The sequence below is a fragment of the Morchella sextelata genome (assembly GCF_020137385.1).
Source record: "Morchella sextelata strain SCLS chromosome Unknown scls_1, whole genome shotgun sequence".
In the NCBI taxonomy this organism is placed as follows: Eukaryota; Fungi; Ascomycota; class Pezizomycetes; order Pezizales; family Morchellaceae; genus Morchella; species Morchella sextelata.
In genome coordinates this window covers 3526260-3549813 of record NW_025408616.1, presented here as the reverse complement: position 1 = coordinate 3549813, position 23554 = coordinate 3526260, and the positions used below count along the sequence as shown (strand labels likewise).

At 47.6% G+C, this 23554-nt stretch overlaps 5 protein-coding genes across 5 annotated transcripts; 2 read left to right on the top strand and 3 right to left on the bottom strand.

The window, feature by feature from the left end:
* Positions 1 to 330: 330 nt before the first annotated feature.
* On the bottom strand, positions 331 to 2213 carry H6S33_000926 (uncharacterized protein; the record flags this gene model as incomplete). Its single annotated transcript, XM_044832357.1, has 2 exons — positions 331 to 1789; positions 1867 to 2213. The coding sequence occupies 2 exons, from the start codon at positions 2211 to 2213 to the stop codon at positions 331 to 333; spliced, it is 1806 nt and encodes a 601-aa protein (XP_044700485.1).
* A 7179-nt stretch (positions 2214 to 9392) lies between these two features.
* On the top strand, positions 9393 to 10013 carry H6S33_000925 (uncharacterized protein; the record flags this gene model as incomplete). The annotated part of the gene is made up of 1 exon (XM_044832356.1): positions 9393 to 10013. One exon carries the CDS (start codon positions 9393 to 9395, stop codon positions 10011 to 10013), a length of 621 nt encoding a protein of 206 aa, XP_044700484.1.
* An 881-nt stretch (positions 10014 to 10894) lies between these two features.
* H6S33_000924 (uncharacterized protein) lies at positions 10895 to 11801 on the bottom strand (the record flags this gene model as incomplete). The annotated part of the gene is made up of 2 exons (XM_044832355.1): positions 10895 to 11338; positions 11502 to 11801. 2 exons carry the CDS (start codon positions 11799 to 11801, stop codon positions 10895 to 10897), a joined length of 744 nt encoding a protein of 247 aa, XP_044700483.1.
* A 6473-nt stretch (positions 11802 to 18274) lies between these two features.
* H6S33_000923 (uncharacterized protein) lies at positions 18275 to 19743 on the top strand (the record flags this gene model as incomplete). Its single annotated transcript, XM_044832354.1, has 6 exons — positions 18275 to 18277; positions 18340 to 18372; positions 18441 to 18533; positions 18688 to 19192; positions 19248 to 19338; positions 19392 to 19743. 6 exons carry the CDS (start codon positions 18275 to 18277, stop codon positions 19741 to 19743), a joined length of 1077 nt encoding a protein of 358 aa, XP_044700482.1.
* A 2607-nt stretch (positions 19744 to 22350) lies between these two features.
* On the bottom strand, positions 22351 to 23127 carry H6S33_000922 (uncharacterized protein; the record flags this gene model as incomplete). Its single annotated transcript, XM_044832353.1, has 1 exon — positions 22351 to 23127. The coding sequence occupies one exon, from the start codon at positions 23125 to 23127 to the stop codon at positions 22351 to 22353; it is 777 nt and encodes a 258-aa protein (XP_044700481.1).
* Positions 23128 to 23554: the final 427 nt, after the last annotated feature.

Here is a 23554-nt window from a genome sequence, read left to right as displayed (position 1 = left end):
TAATATAGTTCGTGACTATATATAAAAGAAGATAGGTCATTGATCTTATTCTTCATTGATTCCGGGCGCCATTGATCACTGGGAAAGTCTTCTCTTGGGTTTTTTTTGATGGTCCGCCACGGTTACCTACGGAGAAATGTCTTACTCCGAAATCGGAATCACGAACACTTTTGCAGATTGGCTGTAACACTCATTACTTGCACTGCTCACAAACATTATTTTCATTAAGCTATAACGCCAACTAAACCACCTAATCCAAACTACATACTTAAACCTAGCTAAAAACGCAAGAAAAGAAATAAAAAGCGCTCCAACCCCCAAACAGCCCCACTACCTCCCCCCCCTCCTCACCCACTCCACCACCACGCCCAAATCCTCCGCCACAACCACCGCCCTCTCCACCCCCACCGCATCCACATCCCCCACACCCACCACCCTCACCTCCGCATTCCTCCCCACCTCCACCCCAAAACTCACCAGCCCCCTCTCCTCCGCCGGGAAAATCACCCCCACGCCAAACGCGCCGCCGCCCTGCCCGCTCGCCAGCGACAGATCCACCTTCAGCGCCGCCGCCGGCCCCGCCTCCGGCTTTACATCGCTCATAAACGCGTCCAGATCATCCCCATCCTCACCCCCCTCCTCGCCGCCGTCGCCCCCGTCCTGCGCCGCCGTGGCAGGCGCGGGCGCAAGAGGGTCAAAGCAGCTGCGCAGCAGCGTCCCCACAAACGCAAACTGGCGCAGTATCTGGAATACGCCCACCAGCTCCTTCGGATGCGAGAACGGCACCTCGCTCACAAAGCGTGAATACACCGGTCTATGCCCCGTGTGGAGCCGATACCGATGCACCGCTGGGGCAGCCCCTTCGCCGGACTCGGGGCCAAACACCTGGCGCGTGGCCTGCAGCGGCGTGTTCGGTGTTGCGCCGGCGCCGGGGAAGAGCAGGGCCTCGAGGGTGTCCGCGTTGACGCCTGGCGGCGGCGCGAGCATGAGTGCGTTGAAGAGGTGGAGCTCGTCGACGAAGGGGATGGGCACCGGGGGGTCGAGCACGGCGACGAAGCGCGCGGGCACGGGCGTCTCGAGCAGCTCTTCGAGCGGCGGGTCGAGCCAGTCGGTGATGTCCGAGTCGGGCGAGTCGCCAAAGAGGTTGTCGGTGGAGTCGCTGGGCTTCTTGATCTCGTCCGAGACCCACTCGGAGGAGGTGCGCACAGGGGTGATGGGGTTGATGTGCGTGAAGTCTGTGGGGAGCTCTTCGACCTCGATGAGGACGCGGTAGGTTTTTGGCTCGTCTTCTTCGGAGGTGGGGGCGGCGGCGGTGAAGCGGTGCTCTTGCCAGTAGTCGATGCTGAGGCCGACTTTGGAGCGCGCGTGCATGCGTGGGCGGCCGGTGCCTTTGCAGGTTGCGGCGGCGGCGCCGCCTTCGAGGGTTGTGGATTCGTGGGCGAAGATCTTCGAGAGGGAGGTGTAGAGGCCTGTTATTGCCGTGAAGCAGTTGAGATGTGGCGGGGCACTGAGGCGGTCGGTCTTTGCGAGGCGGTTTAGGTTGTCTGCGAAGGCGGAGAGCGAGGGCGGTATCAGTGGGGGGTGCTCCTTCGGGTTCGGGCTGAGGTTCTTGTGCAGGATTGCGTCTGCGAGGTGGGCGAGCTCTTGTGAGGGGCCGGGGGTGTGTGCGAAGGAGAGAGTCACACGCGGGATCTGCGAGTCGCGGAAGTCGATATCGAGGAGGAAGATCTTTGCCGCGAGAGACAGTGTGGTCACGCCGGGTATCGTAGTATCTTTATAGCATTCCAGGCTTTCCATGACAATATCAGCATATGACAGCTCCATAATATCTCCAGTAGAGAAAGGGGTGTATATAAGTATATCTACCCCATGCGTTTCGCCAGCCTCTCCACCCCCTCCTCCGAGATCCTCCCAGGCCTCAGGGCCAGCAGGCGTAGTATCTCGGCCAGCTCGCGCTTCTTGCTCTCGTCCGACGGCATGTTCATGCCGGCCATATTGATCTGCGGGATGCCCAGATTGCCCGCCGAGGAGGCGTTGGGCGTCAGGCCGATACCCATGTTGGCGATGGCTTCGGGGGTGCTGAAGCCAGGTTGGAGGGGCGCGGGCGAGCGGTGCTTGCTAAGGAGCTGGTGCGCGGCCGGCGACTGACCGAGTAGCGCGGGGGAGAAGGGGAATGTGTTTGGCGTCATGCCGGGGATCTTGGGGGTCGTCATTGCGTGTGTGGGTGTATCGTGGGTATCGTGGGGGTTCCTTTCCTGGGGAGAGGTGAGGCGGGGTGCTATCAATTGGTGTTGCAGCAGAGAGAGTGTTTCTATTGGGCGCGTGAGGCTCAACTGATCCTTGCCCGTGATCGCTGATCGGGTGCTAGTCAGGAACGTGGGGTAATGATTGTGGTAACAGCAATCATAACAATCTCGAATTGCCTCTTCTAGTTTAAATGGCAGTCGGTGTTCTGTTTTGTTTGGTCGAGGTTGGTCAGTTCAGGCCCCCGGTGCTATCAAGGTATGGTGTGTGTGTATATGTGGGTGCCCACCTGGTAAAACCGTCCGCACATGTACTACAGCCAAATCCTTATTCCAAAGAACCACGCACCATTACAGTCTGTCGCTCGTATTTTTTAGAGTCCTTTCCGAAATATACATACGTGGTTATCACCGACGATGGGCGTAGATGTCCAAGTAGATGATGAACGTGAACAGATGCATTGCATTGCATTGATGATGATGAAGATGAACTCGAGTCGGAGTGGCAGAGAAAGAAGCTAAACCAAGTTACCGCGCTCACGCTACGTCTCCTCTCCGCTATGTTGGCTCCCGCCTTAAAGTTCCTCCTCAATTGTGCATGCGTAATAAACTAGTAGGAACATAATCGAGGGCCGCGGAATAGCGCCCAATCTGCCCATCGTTTAATAATAGCTTTTTTTCTTTCTAGATCTTTGGATTTAATGCAAGTTAGCAGTAAGAGCTATTTTGATTCTCAACCGTACCAGCACCCGCGGTTCTCCGTTGACATGACGGCGGGGGTCGTCATGGTAACCACGCCCGCGCCTAGAGTATGAACGAGGAATTCAAACGTTTCTAATAGTCTTTTAGCTGTGCGAGTTGAACAGAAAGTCTAGCTGTTTTAGGGAGAGACTTGCAATCATTCAACCAACGACAAGTGCAGGACTTTTTGTCTCGACTTTCTGTTCTAATATCATGTACCCGTAAATTCATGACGTTTCCGAACACGACTGCTATTGCATACCATACAAAAAAGCGCCAAATCAACCTTTTTGTATGTCATGTAATATTGGTCGTGTTCGGAAATACTATGAAATTACGGGTAGTTACCACGCAAAGCCGGCCGCGGGGGATCGGTTTAAACTATAGATTACTAGTACCATGACCCACTAGATCTATAGATAAAAAATTACCATGACAATAAAACGCTAATTGCGTGGCATCAACACACCTTATAATAGTAAATTAAGTTATTTCTTTCTTTCTAGAATTATTCTTCTTCCTTCATTGATGCTATCATCCCAAATGATACTGGGGTGGGACAATACAGTTCTTTGAGTGTTTCGGTTCGATTACCTTATAATTAGAACACTAGCTGTGGTGGAGCCGGTTCCTCTGCAGCTAGCCATAAGAATAAATCTCGGTTTTGGGCTCAGGGTTGGAGAAGCTGTAGATGAGCGCGATCTGAGCCTATATATGAATATTGAATGAGCCGGGATCGATGACCTTCATAGTCCCAGCTACTATATCAGTAGACGAGATGATATATATAGATACATATAAGCAGCAATTACTCTGGATAGCCGTCTGAGTGGCCAAAAGCAGCGCTAAAGGTTTGTAGAATCCGCATTTTTAAGTGAAGTAGCGAAGAGTTCTCTATACATGTATCTAAGAGCAAAGAATAGGTGAACTTTATTATTTTACTTCTGGATTATATTCTTTACTACGCTACGGCATATATATATTTCTGTCCGCAATTATAATTACTTATATCATTAAGACAAGACAAGAGAAGATTCGATCGAGACATGAGGAAACTAAGGCCTAAGTCTAGCTACATTATACATCGGACACGGTTTCCCGTTGTGACCTGTCCTGACCCACAGCCCATCCAGCTGTCGTCTTCTGACCCTAGTCACCTCATACGCGCACAAGGTGCACCAGTACCGCTGCTGCTAGTGATAATACCCATACTACTACTAACACCACCGCTGCTGCTACTGCCACCTCCATGCTCGCTGCTGCTGCTGCTGCTACCGCTGGTGGTACCATATTTAGTGGTGGCTATGCCTAGCAGGCTGGGCCAGATCGACCTACTACATTGGTTCTGGTGATGATGATGGCAATGGCGATCGCGAGGGTGATGGTGGTGGAGATGATGATAGTGACTTTGATCAAGCGCCTATATATAATCGATCGATTTACTGAGGAAAATACATTAGCAGATGGGAGAGCATATATAGGGGACATATGGGGGACTGACCTAGCTAATTCATATATCACGACGAAAGTGATGAAACTAGAGATATAAGGATGGTGATGAGGATGGTAAAGTCATATGGGAAGAGAAGAGTGGCCGCTCATGGTGGCGGCCTTGTACATAGTGGGAAGACTGGAAACTTGCCCCCTACATGCTTTCCATGCAATTTGATCATTACTTCAAGTTGCAATTAACGGCAATGTTTGGTTGTCATGGCATTTTCTTCATTTTCTTGGCGGGATATGGTAAACAAGAACCGATCACTCAGTCACGACAACGAGTTAATTCGTCGAACCTAACCCTTTAAATGGAATAACTCAACAACTAGTCCGAATGTCCCTGTTATTAATTCGGGTAATACTCGATCTACTTCCTAACCGAATAATACTCCATGATTAACTAGTATCAAATCAGGCTCTAGAATGACTCTATAAAGCAACAAGTCAGTGAAGTACGTACTGCCGAATCAGAATCAATGATCAAGCAGTGCTGAATTATTCTGAGTCATTTCGCCTGTTTTGCAGGCTACGCGCTGGATACTTAAGGCTCCATATATACCCATATGGTGATCACATGATTCATAGAATCGTCAGCTGTGGTATGGCCTAGGGTACAGATCAACTAACTAAGCTAGGGTTGCGGTCACAAACTATCACCCGCCCACACGCACTCTCAGTCCTAACTACTACCCACTACCTTTATTCCTACCTACTCTAGTATTTAAGAGTCCTTTTTCTGTAAATAGTAATAAATCAAGAAAGTTTGTACGCGAACACCACATGTCAATAAATACAGGTACGGGATCACAATATGATCATGATTCGGCCAGGAGTAATGGGTCGCTGAATAATTACTAAAGTCTAATGTAATGAGTGACACCAACAATATTGACAAAAATACGCCCTAGTGTGATTAGTGTAATTGAAATGGACCGAGCAAAAAAAAAACCCCCACTGTAATGGCAAAACTCTTGTGTTTTCAACCCCGGAGGTTCTTGGCGTGAAGTGTTTTTGTGGTATGGTTTTGGTTGCTATATATGAGCCCGATCATGCACGAGCATGCCAATGATTCGGTTACATGAAATTTTGTAACACTACAATACTTTAAAAACTGATCCCCTCGGCTTTGAATGGTATTTTAAACTAGCCCCTCGCCTATTTACGTCTTTCAAACTACAAATGTCAAACATAACGGGAAATGGTTTAACATGACGCAGCTGCTTCTATAATCAGTAGATGTGCTGTATATAAAATAACACATGGTAAGATCATAGAGTAGCACTCGACGCGAAATGATCTTGATACAGGTGTTCACTAGCCCCTCGGCGGTAAGTGCAGTCCCAATTGACATCTGTCAACTTAGCCAAAGAAAGCAGGTGTGATAGAAGATACTTGGGAAATCAGAGATATCCTCACACTAATACATTATCAACATCTTATCAGATGTGAATTAAGTTAACCTAGCCTAACAAATACAAATTAGGCAGCCTGACATTACCGCTGAGGGGATAGTCTGTAGTGTCACGGGGGTTGATATGATGGTTTATGGCTCTTATACATATCAAACGTAAGTGTCATTGTAGCTTATAGTGATCATGAACTGTGAAATTTTGCACAACGTACTGCCATCATGTGTACCAGTTTAATGATGACCCATAACCCGTATTATAACTCGTATCATGATCACTGGCCCGAAAAATCCGAGAAATTACTGAATTTCTTTCTATTAGAATCCCATCCCTTGGCACTGATACCACAAACTACATACATTACGCCCCGGTCTTGTATTCAAAATTAGAAATGACTAGGACGTACCAAGCTGGTAGCTCGTTAGAAACCCCGCGCCGTCATTAATTGCCAACACTGACATTAAAATTATGCGCAGAATATCATTCCCACCGACAACTGTGTCCTCCTCTCAGGCCTCTGTATACGCCCCCACAGCGGGTGACCACTGGAAGCGCAGTATACTCTGGTTTAATTGAAAAATTTTTCACCACACAAATACAAACATATTCACCAAGTCAATCCTGAGCATGAGAGTTTACTGTAGCAACGACCTTATAACGTCCTACCATGCCTAAAACCACCCTAGCAGCGTCGTTTTGTGTGCGTTTTGAAAAACTAGAGTAGTGACGGCGTACGCGCGTCGCTCTATATATAATTGAGGGGGTATGTTATAAAACCTAATCCCACCGCTCCATAACCCAAACTTTTCGTTATCCAGTCAATCAAAAAACAACCATCCGGCTATCCGGCTATCCGAGATCTATCTATCTTTGTTTCTTCAATTAATGAATCATCAATCAATCCATCAGTCTTTGTTTCTTCCATCTCAGACTAGATGGATGGCCCGATGAACAGACGGATACGAGAAGAGACGAGCGTTACAATACGCTGTGCTTTGTGTACGCTCGCTCGGCGGATCTGTGGTTGTGTTGGCAGTAATGTAGCCTTGGCTTCGAACCAAATTCCCAAAGCTAACTCTGCTACCAACTGGCCTCAAGCACAGACAGGATCCGCCCGAGCTTCATGATTCACTCCGTGAGTGAGTGAGTGAGTGAGTTGATTCGAAAAGTTTCCGGTAGAATTATTGCGAAAGTCAGAGCTAAAAGAGTGGGTTTAAGGTTAACTTGGTCTGTGCTCGCAGCAAAAAACCAATAGGACTATGGGGTACTTTCGCAATAGTTTTGCCGGAAACGTATACTACCCGTGTGGTCCACGAGGCCCTGCAGCTGTCACTCGAGGCACGGGCCTCTGCCTGCCTCGAGCGGCCTCGTGGACCTCGTGGACCTCGTGGACCTCGTGGACCACGCTATCACTCTTGAGCGGGTCATGTCAGTCCCAATCGAAATAATAACCGAACTAGATGTGGTAGCTATGCTCTACTAAACGCAGTTACCATTCATTCTCTACCCGTCTCTAGGAGCTTTCTAGTGTGAGGAGAAACGCTAGAGAGCCAAGGAAAGGGCCCTACCCACCTGCTCAGGGAGAGAACGAACAGTAACTGTGTTCAGCTGGGTATACATAAACCTGTCTGGTTCGGCTACTATTTCGATTGGGATTGGCATGACCGCTCATGCAAGGGATACTACATTGTACTCTACTGTACCTGAGCACGCTAGGTTTGGACCATCGATCTGCCGAACCCGCCAACTATATACTGTTTTTCCTTATTACATGTGTTTTCGTCTTCATTTCACTAACAGTACGACTAGGTTTAGACTACCTTTCTTTCTCTCTTCCTGTATTGATAGCGATAATATAGGGTACGCAGAAAAAAAATAAAAGAAGGAGTTCTGGGCACAGATCAAGGAATGGAAAAGAACTCTACTTTCCCGTTTTTCTTCGTGAAAGTGCGCGTGTTCTGTTCCTGATGCCAAACCTTGCTACTCTCGCACTTATATATAGCGCTTTCTCTCTCTCGCTCTCATACTGCTGTATACATGTATTGTATTGTACCCCCGAAGGGCAGTACTGACAAACATTGGGTTCCTGTATTGATATTGGGTAGGACACTCGATCATTGACCACTGACAACTGACATCCATCCAGGCCTCACTGCTCATTACAGCACTGACAAACGTATTAATCCTGTGCAGGAACTCACTCACTGACCACATCCATCCATCCAGACCCCACTGCTCGTTCCGTACTATCCCTTCCAGGTCAACGACAACCCTTGCTCGGCCAATCAAAACTACTGACCCCCTGTCAACATTCGCCTCAGAAACGACAACCGCATCACCAACCATCACTCGCCGTATCACGGGATTATCGCTCGCCGCTATACACATCTATAAATACCCTCACCACGCCCAACCACCCCCGCCAGTCCACCAAACCAAATACAGCGCGACTCCTCCCAACGCCAGACTCCAGACGCGGTATTCCTGGATAGCAGAAAAAGCTAGAATACACCCGTCACCGCCCGTCACCGCCGGGCGACTTCTCTGCCCGATGAGCGCATGCGCAGAACTTACAAAACAAAAACAACGACGAATGACGGCATATATTGGTTTCTATATATGCCGAGGGCTCTTAGCTCATCGCTCTTACGTACTGATCTGGGACCCTGAGCTGAGGTCATCCCTTCTGCCCTGAGCTCGTCGACTCCCCGGAACATACAACCAGAAAAAGAGTCAAAACAAACTGCGGTATATGGAGGATGACCAGCGCGCGCGACAGCGTTGGCGGTCGCGGATCGCATGAAAATTACCACAGCGACAGCGTCGACGGCCAGTCTTGCCAGCAATAGACGTACACAATTACCAGAAACAGCAGTATGTTATGACTAGCGATAGCGTCGACGGAGCCAGACCGCCGTCGGTAGTGACCAATGGCAGCATCGGCAGCGTCGATAGCGTCGACAGTCGAATCACGCGCAATGGGTAGGTAGGTCAATGACCAGCAGCAGCGTCGACGTCGCGAGTCTCACCAGCACAATTACCAGCAAACAATTAATGAATTAAACGAAAGAGAAAAAAATTACCATCACAACAGCACAATATTGACCAGCACAATGACCAGCACAATTACCAGCACAATTACCAGCACAATGACCAGCGCTCAGCTAGAATACGATGGACAAACTACCAGCGACCAGTCTCTCCAGCAGCTTAGTAATGAAACCTGCCTGCAGTAATAAATACGGTCCTTGCCCGTCGTAAGGTCAAAGAAAAAATCACATTCCAAAGACATCGAGATCAGATATCAGCTTCTGAAACAACCAGATTTGCGCCGAAAAAGTAAGATATATTCAGATTTGTTCAGAGAAAAAGTCAGATATTCGTCCGAAAAACCAGACATCTTCGAATTCCGAAAAAAGCTGCAGATATATTCCGCTCGATATATTCCCAAAACTCTCAAACCTTTTTAAAACCGACATACACCTTTTATATTCCCTAAAAAATGCCTGTTATGACCCGTCTTCAGTCTGCCAACCTCGCCCACCACAGCGAACTTCTCTTCCAGGCCGCACTCAACGCCGTGAGCGGCCCTCTCCCTATAGTCGATCCCACGCCCGACTCAAGCTCTGTTTCCGGCTACTCCCACCCGCCCGCGCCAACAGGCCCCAGTTCTGCCCAGGGCCAGGAGATGCGCAGAACACTCCGGGGCCTCTCAAGGGAGTACTCCACGCATATCGTGGAGGAGGTATTCAAACCTCAAATCTTCAACCTCTTGTCCATGTACGGGGACACTCTTGACTACAGGAGCGAGCCGTGCTTCGTTATCGGAGCGCTCAATTATGTACGGAGCATGTGGCCCTCGGATTCTACCCAGGTTCTGATGCTGGGTGCTGCTGTCCTCTGTGTGAGGAGATTTCTTCAGAGCTGGTGGGCTAAAGAAATTACGGTTCGGTGCGTAGAATGCCCTGAGAGGGAACCAGAGGCAATAGAAAATGTGCTTAAGCATATCGGGAGGGATCATGCAAAAGATGGTCAAGAGAGTTGGGAATGGTATATGCAGAAATGGCCACTGCGGCTACCAATCGAGGGGGCGGCGGAGAGCTTGTGGATGGAGAGGAGATAGAAAACGTCCAGCGCTAAGCTGATCGTTCGAAGACGCCAGTGAATAGGGCGTCTTTGGGGGTATTTGGTTGTTTGTGCGTGTGCCGGGTGGATATTCTTCTACCCTGTAGCCATTGAGGCGGCAGCGAGTATACCATATCGCAGATTGTATGATCACATGTAGTTATTTTTTGCATTTTGTTTTTTACTTTCTTTTTTCATTTATCAAGGGTACAGGTTGATTTAGAGCTGGTTAATTCGGGGCCTACTACGTGCATGTATATATATTATTTATGCAGAGCATACTTAATCTACTCTCGTCCAATATACATATACTATTTGTTGAAACGGGTAAAAAAATAAGCGCTATACATATAAGGCTTGAATAAGGCTTGAATAAGAGTTTTTTAGAGTATAATGCTTTATTTATTTTTTAAGTCTCCGTAATAAACTCAAACCACTAAGAATTATCTCCAATAAGGATTATTTCGAATTTTAAGGCTTATTTTTAAATAAGAATATGTGCTTGGTGACAAAAGGAAAAGGGTGATTGAACTCAGAACCTTGCGGGTAGCATATACCTCATGCCACCCATGCCACTGAGCTATGGGAGAACTGGAATTCCGGTGCTGGAAGTAATATACAGGCTAGATAATGTACCGATAAAATACATGTACTATTAAAATTCGAATTTTTAAGCCTTATTTGATGAATAAGCTTATAAGGGAGATCTGGTATAAGGACTTAGACCTTTTGATAATAATCTAAATTTAATGTTTATACACATGTACAGTGTAAGACTCCGTTTAGTAGCAGGAAGTAATTTGTACATGTCGGTGCCTTGATGGCTACAGATCTTATAGCATATGTATACATAAACAAATAAACACCCCCAACCACGCCCTAATCACTGGCGTCTTCGAACGGCATTCCCGCGGCCTTTATTGGTAAATACAGCGGCCATTTCTGCATAAACCACTCCCACCCGGCCTGACCTGCATGATCCTTACCAACATGCTTTAGAACGTCCTCTATTTTCCCCGGCTTCCCGTCGGGACATACCGCGCACCGGACCATAATAGCCTTGACCCACCGGCTCTGGAGATACCTCTTCACGCAGAGGACAGCTGTACCCAGCATTAATATCTGGGTCGAGTCAGAGGGCCACAGATTCCGAACATGGTCCAATGCCCCGATAACGAAGGACGGCTCATTACCGAAGTTGCAGGTGTCCCCGTATGCGGACAGGAAGCTGAATATTTGTGGCTTAAAGATGTTTTCCACAATATCGACGGAGTACTCAAGGAATCTCCTCGCACAGAGGATAGCAGCACCCAGCATCAAAACCTGAGTCGAATCGGGGGCTCGTTGCCAGAGTCAAAGGTGTCCCCGTATACGGACCATAATCTATAGCCTTGACCCACCGGCTCTAGAGATACCTCCTCGCGCAGAGGACAGCTGCACCCAGCATTAAAGGCTGGGCCGAGTCAGACGGTCACATATCCCGTACATGGTTTAACGCCCCGATAACGAAGGACGCTTCGTTACCGGAATTGCAACTGCCCCCATGTATAGACAGAAAGCTGCATATTTGTGGTAGAAAGATTTCTTCCACAATATACACCGAGCACTCATGGGAGAGGCCCCGGAGTCTTCTGCACATGGCTCGGGCTCTGGCGGCATTCAGGTCCGTAGAGTCGGATTCAAGAGCGGGGGGTGTGTTGCCCCTAGCCTCGAGTGCGGCCGAAAAGAGGATCTCGGCGTGGTGGTCGATGCGGGCTATTTGACGACGGGTCATAGCGGCCGGCATTGTTATGGATGTGAAAGAAAAATGTGTGGGTTTTAAACAAAGGGTTTTTTTTAGGAGGTTTCGGGTTTCCCCACAATCAGCCTAATCCTGATCTTCCTCTCCATCCAGCCAGGCGCAGAGTGCAAGTACACTACCCTGAACCTGTTAGTAAAGCCACACAAACTTTGCTTTCTATTAGAAGGGGTTCTGTATTTACCTCACCACTTAAGGACAGTGACCAGTGCTTCTCGGAGATATGATCTTCGAAGCAGTAGTGAACTGATGAAGTGGAGTTGAGTGTATGAGCTGATGGTGGAAGAAGAAAGAGGGAGAGAAGACCCGCTATTTATAGGCCCGTACAGTTGAGAAGACAAACTGGCTCCACGACAAGATGAACAGATTGTTTGGAGCCACCTCTGGGATAGAGTACGAACAGAGCCCAATATACCACAGGCCTAGGGGATATCTGGGTACGAGACTACAAGTATACATGTAGTTACCACGTACCTGTAGTAAGCTGTCCACATATATAGACATATGTATTCATACGTATACCTAGAAGCCTGATATTAGACAACGCGGATGATATATACTCCCACTCAGCACAAGTATTCCGCCCAGCTCCCACATACTACAATGTAACTATACGTAGCTATATCGCAGTCTCTGGCGTAGGTATAGGTGGCGTATTCTTGTATAATAATACGTATGGAGGAGGAAGATGTAGCTACTTGTACTTGCTGTCAATTAATTGTGGTGGACGAACACGTGCACCGTATATATATCGACACGGGTACATGAAGTATTTTGGAAAGTCTACACATATTCCATTAACCTCTCGACCAGCTTGGCCAACTAGTATTGAAGGTGAGTGCTTATTTGTCATTCTATCGGTTAGACAACGTGTTCTAGCACTTCTATTATAATTATGTAAATGCATGTATATAGTCAACATCGATACCCACCCCACACAACCATCCAAACTATCATTACCACTGTTACGCCACCCAAGACCCCTACACCGCCACTCCCAAGCGACACCACAACCATCCGAACGCAACTTCACCACATCGACACCCTACCAGCTCCCGCCCGTTTCACCGTCAATACCCGCACCAGCGAGCGGAGATCCGTGCGGCGATCTGTTCGCAGTGCACTGGTAGGCGGTGATCTGACCCTTAGGCGGAGTCAGGGATCGATCCACCAGGCGGATGCGCTACGGGCGTTACCATCAGTGCGCGGCCAGGGGGGGTGCCGCTTTTGGAGGTTGACAATTGCGCATCGGGGTTAGGGGTGTGTGTGGCTTGCAGCAGCAGCAGCTAGTAGCAAGGACCGGATCGGTTTTGCACTTTCTGAGTGAACGCTTTGGCACTGACAATTCGCGAAGAGAGAGGGAAAAATGAACTCCCGTGGTAGAGTACTGGCGGCCGGCAAATCAGATAGAGATCAAGATCAAAATTTGTAACTCGAATTCCAGAGTAGGTATGTAGAAGTAAGAATTAGACAGCCCTTCCCTAGCTGTAGTGAAGACCGTACACCTATCTACCTGGCTATCTACATTCTCTCCGTGATACTATGCCTCGTGACCCACTTCACCTGAAGCAAAGCTCCATAGGCTGAGGAGGAATTGATCGAAAGAAGCATTGCACCTATCCTGTCCTTGGCCATAGCAGCCGCAACCGTTAGCTCACAATCTATTTTGAAAGGAAAAAAATTCGCCAGGGAAGGTTTTTTGTTAGTTTAGTGCAAGGTGTCAGTGACATTGCATATCACAAGCCACACAAACTAAACTAAACTCTAGTGTCTAACTCTATCTATTTCGGAGCGGAGGCTGGTTTTTGAGTTTTGATTTGCCGGTCACGTCGGTGGTTAACTTTCTTTCTTTCGTGGATTCCCGTGAATTATGTATGTAGGGGTTGGTGGAATATAACAGAGGTTTTGAACTACTTCTGTAGAGCAGTAGAGTCCGTATCTACTGTCCAAGGTTTGGCGATAGAGAACCTGAGACCCCAAGACTCTAGTGTCTAGTGCACGCGCATGCGACGCTCAACATATTGCGCAACCCAACTTCCCAGATCCGCGCATCATTACCTCCCACGCCCGCCCAGTCGCCGACCGAACCCGACCGACGGAGGCCGAGGAAGAAAATCCATATATAAAAAAATTAGAGACCAGCTCCTTTTTGACGCCATACCCGGGGCAAACCAAGAATTCACATTTCGATGATATCACACCCAAGACCGACCACCACCCCGGACACCCGGAAGCTCGGCCGGGCTGCGGGTACATTACTCCACACGTTATTTCAACGTCGCTCAAACAAACCAAACCAAAGCACATGCGAGCACACCAGGTCACTCGTGGGTTGAGGTAGGTTGCCTAGGTGCGGTCACACGCCTCCCTAGGCATCCAACTGCGAAAACTATCTTTGAAGTTCTTCGAAGTTGATCAAGCCTCCAAGCCTAAACAAGCGCCCAAGTCTAAAGAAAAGCCACTCCGAAGGCCATCACGCTGGCTAGAGTGCCTTCTGGGAGCAGCTGAAGAAGGAGTCTACGGGAATGATAGCGCACCCCCGAGACCTATGTTTAGAAAGTGTCAGCCGTTTGAGTTCAAGATATGGTTTTACTCGGGGGCTTAACGATTCCAGGGGCAGTAGTTACACGTCTTATTAGTGATTTCCTCCGAACGGACGTCTGAACGGCGAAAACGAAAAAGCCAATAGTGCAAGAGGTATTATAATACCGCTTGTAATTCATTGCTAAACATATCTCTTCTCCGAAAGAAAGGAGAGTTCCGATGTTACCCCATTCCCGGCACGCAAAAAAGACATGTAGAATATCAGTAAGACATTGCTCACGGAATGAATACGGTTTCCAAAGCGAAAGTAACTCATGATAAATAGTGGTTAGTAGTTGACAACTCCGATGTGACAAAGCTGGACCCTTGCATCCCCACACAAACCCCCATTCAGGCTAACCTAACCCTGAACCGTCCAGAATGGTAGCTTTCCTATTGGAAGGACGAACGTCCGGTTCCTGAATAGAGTGGTGGAAACACGCAAATTACACTGCCGGCTGGTGGCGTAAAGTATTGTTGCTTTTGCTTTGTCCATTCACCAGCCGTAGCTATGTAGCTAGCTGGCTGCCGCAACCTTCAGATCGAATCGGAGAGCTCCTTCATCACGTATAAACAAAAGTAATGCGAAACATATGACAAGTAGTTGGCTTTCTCAACAAAAAAACAATATCGTACCTTCATGATCAACGATTAAGATCGAACCACATGAAAGGATCTCGTAGTTTAAATTAGTATTTTTTGGAGTTTTCGGGGAATACAACCCGGAGTACGTAAGATCGTCAAGAAAAAACAAAGATTCCAAGGAAACCAAAAGCAATATACCTGATTGAATCGTTCTGCCATGATGAAAGGCCACAGCCGCTGACACAAAGTATTCCCCGCAAGCTTGGGGAAAAAACGTGGAGGTAAATTTTCACACCACTGCAGGACATACCCTGGACTAGGTACCTAATCGATCAAAACAATCGGAATTAGTTGACGGTGTGTATGTAAACTGATTTTGCAAAACAAAAGTAGATTGCATAGCATAGGGCTGGTTGAGAACGTAGCCACCAGGTTTCCCGGCTGACTGGTTCGTTATGTGGAGAGTTGCAGCGTGGGGGAGCCGAATCGTGATCGGGAGCGCCCGGATTATTTGGAAAGTCTTGTGCAACGATGATCATCCACTACGGTACAGCAGTACTCTACCAAAAAACATGTACTTGTTATTCTGGTACCGATAGTTTCACATGCAAGACATCCGTAAAGGTACTGAGGCGTGTGAACTAGATTTTCAATAACATTGACCGTACGTTTATTTGGAGTGCCTCTGGAATACTAAATAAAACGCCATTAGTAACTAACTCAACATAAGCTTCAGATCGAATACATAAGCGCGAGGGAGCTATGTAGGCACCAGGGAGGAGCTGCAAGCGCGTGTACGTGTGTTAATCGTCCAATAGATACGGTTTATGCAACCATCGTCCGAGTCTGTGGTTCAAAAGACAACACCCGGGGTAGGTAGATTTGTTTTCGAATAATCATTACCACCCCGAAGAGATGCGCCACACCATCCCGACCCGATGCCCCCCGAGCCCATATCATGAACAAGACCTATCATCATGTTACAAACGATCTAAAAACAAATGTTGATGTTTCACTGCCTCAGCTGTCAGGCGCGGCTCCTTATCAGCATTCTTATCAGATCCCCGCCTTTCTTGGCCCACATGCAGGTACGAGGCGCAGCTTTCAAACGTTGGATCATGGGAAACAACGGTTTGAAAACTCGTCTCACAGAACTACACATTGGAAAGGGCACTATTTGTGTTCTTTGCTGCTTTGTTCTCGAAGTTCGACAAATTTAGGGCCACGTCTCAGGTTTAGAGACTTTACGTCATATTCGCGTCCGGCTATAGACGCTTTGCACCGCCAACCAACGTGTAAACTCATCGTACGTCAAAGAACAATGCAAATAAATGCTTCCTGCCTCAGCATGTGTAGACGAGACACGGGCCGGATAATCGATCTATTTCTGTGTACAGCACAAGCCGGCGAAGTGCTGGCAAAAAACCCTCGTGTGTGGTTCTAAGTAAAGATACCTATCGTCAGGAGCTGAGCTCGAGGTCGTAGCGGAGAGATCCCCCGAAATCCGAAATGGCTAACTGCACGATTAAGGAGAAGATTGGCTTCCTGTCTGATTATGCGTGTTGGTCGGTGGTCGGTTGTCAGCATTCCAGCCTCTGCTTTTTTCGTCTTGATATCATGAACTTCCAAATAATAACCGTTAGTGAAGCTGCTTGATATGTAAATTCCTTTGCCTCCATGAGTATTAATCTTTGGAATTCGTAAATCTACCTTTCAAAATACTTTACCCGGTAAGAAACCGAACGTCTATGTTCTTTGCCGAATAGCTGAGGCGCAGGTACAAGCTCCCGGACTGCCCAGAAGTGATGCCGTAATAGATTCGTTTCTATTGGCTATTCGGGCCCCAACAAATGGGTCTCGTTCAGGGGTAACGGAGAACGGTGGTAGCTATCATAGGACGGTGGTCTCTCCGGCAAAACTCTCATCAGGAATTTGGAGCTTCTGGAAGGACCCGGGGAAGCTGTGAGGCTGGCCACGAGACTTGAGGAAGCCAGGCACAAAGGGCCCATGTCAAATGTTTTGTCCAGAAATATCTCCCCCCACTAGGTATTTTTGGGGAGTCTGGGTGAGCTGTTGGGCCTTTAAAGGCCTCTTTGACAACTGCAAAACATTTTTTACGTTTGGATTTTATGTTATTTATCGGCTTTGCTAGATGAGAACTTACAGATGCCTTATCGGTTACACACAGACGTCGAAGAGGTTGCAACTGATAAGACGACCTTCTGGCAGAATGGGAGACACCTCGTCTCGCTATCGGGCCTGACTGTGCCAAACACTCCCTGCATGGCGGGGCTGCAGAGAGAGAGGGGTTTTGCAAAAGTGAAATGGGGAGGTCTGGAAGGATTAATGAAAGAGGGTGCCACCTCCACGCCCGCCACGAAGGCTCGAGGCAAGATCCTTATTCGGCTAGATCTTAAAATCTTGAACCTGGTTGCAAGGACGTCAAGTTTATGACATGGAAAACCAATCCCATTTGAAAGTTTTTCGCTCACGATTTGTTCTTCATGAAACGTAAAGTTTTCCTTTTTCTTCTGGGTTGCATACGAATCTGTTGGATTGATCGATAAGAATCCAGTACAATAGAAATTTTGACTGCCATCCGGCGATTACTTTCGTGTGAAGTGTTGCAGGGGAAAATAATAACTCACGTGGGACAACATCAGGACAGGGCCCCATATTCGAAGGCTTGATGGCGAGGATGATGGTAGTGAAGCGGGCAGGAAAGCATACATGTAGTATGCGTATCTGCTAGGTGTTCGAACTGCCGTGGACGTGGTATGTTAGAAAAACAGGAACTGTGTATGACTTCTGAATAGTTCAACTATAGTTATGCCCAATAATGTACTCTTCTTTTTAGTACTGCATTCGGATAAATGTGTATCAGAGATGCTGCATGCAGGCTTTTCAGCAAGCCTCAAGAACCCTGTGTCTTTCAATCTTATCGCAGCCTGTGGTGATTCTATCCCCCACTCATAGTTAGCCTGCACGAGGAGCCTTCGAAAAAAGAAAGTTGCTTTTTTTTCCCGCACACGCAACCAACAAACCGTGCCCCTGCTTCAGTGTGGGTGTAAACTTCCACGGCATCTCGGTCCCCTGCCCACCAAACTACACCACCTTTCTCCATTTTATCATCAGTCACACTCTTCCTCCTTTGCCTTATATACTCCCCTCCCCCGCTCCTTCTTCTTCCTACTTCATCATCCACTCCAAGCTCATAGCTCCCAACCTCACTACATCTCTTCTTTTTCATCTTTCTTCTTTTCGTTCTTAGATACCCACAACACATTCTCAAGATGGTCAGCGCCCTTCCTTGTTGCCGAAGCCTTTTTATCAACCGACTAACAATTTTTTTCAACAGACTGACTCAACAACCATCTCAAACACTGCCAACGTCCGTATTCCCCTATCCGAGAACAAATCTTATCGGTTAAACATTCAACTAAACTTTTTTATCTACAGCTTCTCAAGTACCTCAACCTTGACCAGAAGGGCAGCATACAAGCCGAGTACATCTGGATCGATGGATCCAATGGTGTGAGGAGCAAGACCAAGGTTTGTGATCCTTCCTTCTCAAATCATTATCGCAATCGCATTACCCCGCCCCCGCAACACACGACAACATCTCAATTCATTAATTTCGCTTGCGCAACCTCCAACCCCTCAATTTTGTCCATATCGCTTACAAGGATTTTTCTACTTTTAAAAGACTCTCAACAAGAAGCCAGAATCTATCGAGGACCTTCCAGAATGGAACTTCGACGGATCTTCCACCGCTCAGGCTCCTGGCGAGGACTCCGATGTCTACCTCCGTCCCGTGGCCACCTTCCCCGATCCATTCCGCGGTGGCGACAACCTTCTCGTCTTGGCTGAGTGCTGGAACGCCGACGGTGCCCCTAACAAGTTCAACTACCGCCACGAGTGCGCCAAGCTCATGGAGGCCCACAAGGACCAGAAGCCCTGGTTCGGTCTTGAGCAGGAGTACACCCTCTTCGACGAGTACGGTCAACCGTACGGATGGCCCAAGGGTGGTTTCCCCGGTCCTCAGGGTCCTTACTACTGTGGTGTTGGTACTGGAAAGGTTTACTGCCGTGACATTGTTGAGGCACACTACCGTGCCTGCTTGTATGCCGGAATCAAGATCTCCGGTATCAACGCAGAGGTTCTCCCGTCCCAGTGGGAGTTCCAGGTCGGACCTTGTGAAGGGATTGAAAGTCAGTATATCAAAATTCCTCTTAGTATCAAGAAGCTTTACTAACTTTGGATTAGTGGGCGACCACTTGTGGATGTCCCGCTACCTCCTTCAGCGTGTTGCTGAGGAGTTCGGTGTCAAGATCTCTTTCCACCCTAAGCCCATCCCGTAAGTGTCCCAAATTCACTTATATGCCATAAAACATATCTAATATTGTATAGTGGTGACTGGAACGGTTCTGGTCTCCACACCAACGTCTCTACTGAGGCGATGAGGAAGGAGGGAGGCATGAAGCACATTGAGGAGGCCATCCACAAGCTCGCCAAGCGCCACAAGGAGCACATTGCCGTCTATGGTGACGACAACACTCTCCGTCTTACTGGTAGACACGAGACCGGCTCAATCGACAACTTCTCATACGGTGTTGCCGATCGTGGTTCTTCAATCCGTATCCCCAGGTCATGTGCCAAGGAGGGTTTCGGATACTTCGAGGATCGTCGCCCTGCTTCCAACGCTTGCCCTTACCAGATCACTGGTATCATGATCGAGACCATCTGTGGTGGTCTCGAGTAAGGGTCTTAAATTCTTTTTGTCTTCTTTTTACGTTGGTGGGATGGGTGGAATGGTTCGGGGTTTCTTTTACTACTTGGTTCCTTTTTTCTCTTTTCCTTTTTCTTTACAACTTGGGCAAAGGTAGCAACGATTATACCTTTCCTGTTTCGTCGATTCAATATTCGATAGACGGTCTCAACCTGCCCAAGATCTTGGGGTGCATGATAAATGAATCATGCTGTTAGATTCTTATTAGATTTTTGTCACCATCTCTCTTACTTATTGATTCAATTATCGTGCCAATTTATCATTTTCCAATTTAAGTGACCTGAACTGTGAGAAGTGACAATGTTAGCGGCAGTCGTTATAAATAAGGTCTCGGTTATTTTCCGATGCAAGATTGCTTTTCGCCTATCGGATCTTACTTACTCTACTTATCATGGGAGATACCGTTGCTAGGGTACCGTTGATGGAAGCTTCCGGAAACTCCCGAAATGGAGGAGCGGATGGCAGAACAAAACCTGTCAGAGCGGAGCAGCCTGCAGGTGGCAGCCCGCACGGATGTATTTTAAACATCCCCAACTAGGTAGTAAACGGGGCCACTATGAGGCTTGAACATCAACCGTACCCCACATTCCCCTCTTCTGGGTGCGAGCTCCAACGTCGGGTTTACCTTTATCAGCATGCAGCACCACCACCACCACACCGACTTCTTATCTAACTACATATACCTACGATCGAGCTTACGATCCAGATTCATCATTATCCATTTGTCTATACAGGTCCCTTATTTATTTAACCCTGCATCTCCTCAACCTACCAACTGTAGCTGCTCTTGATTTCTGTCCAAATCGGCCAAACCAAGATCTGACGTGTTTAATTGTGATATCAAAACACATGTCACGCACCTGAAGGAGGGGGTTATGTTATCGTGGAGTCATGGGTAAGTATCTCGTATATACCGGCCAATTGCATGTTTCGTAATCAAGTAGCTGATCAATCATCTGAGATGCAATGAGAGTATATACACATTACAAAGACTGGCGCTTTCGATCGTTCCGATCTTCTATAATCAATTGGTCATTAAAGGATCACAGCTCATTAGAGATTACTTGCACACAAGCGCCGTTAATACACCACCATGCATGCGGTCTATGCCATATGCGCCTTAAAGAGACACTTTAAGCATGAAATTCATCAAAGGACAATGAGGTTCCAAAGAAAGTTCATCAACGGCTAAAGCTAGCTGATCGAGGGCTATTTGATTGTGATGATGGGAAGGTGCATGTACCTCCATGCCTTCCCCGCAATTGATTCAGTTTGGCGCTGTGGTTAGATCTAGAGCAACTACGAGTGCATGCGGGATCCCACATGACTGTCTGTATACATGTATGTATATACCCGCAATCCAAAAGAGAGAGAGCACATGTACATTGCTACATGACACTACATGTCTGCTTCTTCCCGAGAAACATTCACAGTGACGTATACACGAGCATTTGTTTCATTCAATGCCAACAAGTCGAGATTTAACTTTCTTCATCAGGGATGATCACTCGGATGATTTAGTATACATGTAACTACTAATTTGGGAGGGTGTTGAGTCTTCAAAAGCTTAAGACATGTGCTGTATACTTATATCGATACTTTTGATCAGCTGTTGTATCATCGAAGGAGACCAACATGCTAGATTCATCTAATTGGATTATGCCTGTAGTTTATTAAGGGTAACCTGATTATTCGGCCAGAGTGTATTATGCGAGTATCCTCGAAAGCGTTGAAAAGCACACGTTTAAACTTTCGCAAGGCAAAGGCTACAAAATATGGACTCTTTATATTCCACCTTCCTTCTCCAAACGTTACTATGAATCGCTATACCACGACTTTCACAAGTACAATCATCGAAATTAAGAATGGCACAGAGTACTCCAGAAGCTTGATAGTACGTTTATGAAGGAGTCATGGGGACCGGGATCAAGCACCAGCTAGTGAGAAATCTTTTCCTCTCTTTCCTTGTCATAGGATCTCAAGAGCTAGTATCACAGTGAATCTAGTCCGTGTGATCAAGGAAGCATTCTCGTTTCTCTCACTGAAATAATTTCGAATCATGTGTTGTAACGAATTTGGATCATATAATATCACTCGGACAATGGACCTTCTAATGACGTGAAATAACACCCGAAATTACTCACCGAGAAGAAACAGTGTCATAAGACACAGTAGCTCGAAGAATAGTAAAGAAATTTTAATTCTAGATGGTACTATGTAGTCCTTAGACGCGACCCGCTCAAGCCAAACCGCCACACAGAATCGAAGGAGACAGGAATTCAAACGACAATAAATCGGAGGAGGGTATAGTTGGGCTCTATTAGCTAATATTCTTTACATTGACGAACGAGAACGTTAAGCAGCGCAGCACTGCGAAATAACGTGGTTGTTAAACCATAATCGAAAGATAAAGATCTGACCACAATTACTATGTACTTATATCGAAAGAGAAAAAAAAAACAAGAAACACGGATTCTATCTATGAACATGTGTATGACCCACGCGCAGATCCTCACATCACAGACACTAAATTGTATCATATGAAGCGGCACAAGACGCAAACCCATCTTTGATGAGATCCTATTCCCAAGCTTCCGCGAAAAGATCATAGATATCCTGGTCGAGATCATCATTGGCCTCCTGGTCTTCAGGATCTTCGAGCTCGGGACTCTCCTCCTTAACTGCAGCCTCCCAAACTTCAGGCTCCTCAGCATATGCCTCCATTTCCCTCCCGTCCTCTATAACCTCATTATCATATTTCCCCTCTAGAGGCACCGGTGTATCCCACCTACTCTTCCACCTCCTCTTACGCCTGTCACCTACACCATTCTTCACCTCTCCCACCTCCCATTGCTCCCCAAGACCCCTAATCGGCAACACCACCGGCCACGCCTGCCGCTCCCACCTCACCCCCCTCTCCGCAGCGCTCGCATGCACCATCCCCACATGCTCCAACATGCTACACAGCCCCCCGGGCTTCATCTCATGACACAGCGCACACCTATAGACCAGCGGCCCCCTCATTCCCAGCTTATCCTTATAGTAGTGGAAGAGGCCCTTCCCCTTCATTGACCACACACACATGACCGCTGCGAGCGGCAAGTGTCCGTGTGCTACTACGGACCATTGGCTGCGGGCGTAGTTGAGGGCGTGGATGATGAAGGAGGCTTCGCTGCCAGGGGTGCAGGTGGGGCCGTGGGAGGCGAGGAACTGTGTGATGGGGGGCCCGAGGGCGGTGGTGATCTGGTCGAGGAGGGCTTTGGCTTGTTGGCGGCGGTGGGCTTCGTGGGGTGATATGGTGTTGGTGAAGGTGGTTGTGGCATTGTGTGTGGTCTGTGGCTCTGAGGTGTATCTCATGATGTGCTTTTCGGGAATTTCGACTATTACCAGAGTGTTTGATGTTGGTGTTGATAATGATTAGATGGATAGTGGAGGTGTAAGAGGCTTTGCTGTCCTTAGTTTCTTCAGAACCAGAGAGATATCACGCGTGCTCAAGGAAGCGACACCGGGTATTCCTGAGACCAAGTAATACCATATGCCCCCATTTTGAATTTGGTATTGTATGATTTATCAGATCAATTTTGGAGATTTACAGCCTTTTGAGATCTTGCAGTCTAATTGGTTTTTTGAATATAATTAATGTCTCTTCTTGTATTTATATGTGTCGGCTTCGGCTTGATGTTCCTGTGATAGTTCATGAGCCGAACCTTTAATTAAGGCCAGCCTCATGATTCACCAAGCTAGGGGCTAGAGCTATATACCTGAATAAAAAAAATTTAATGTA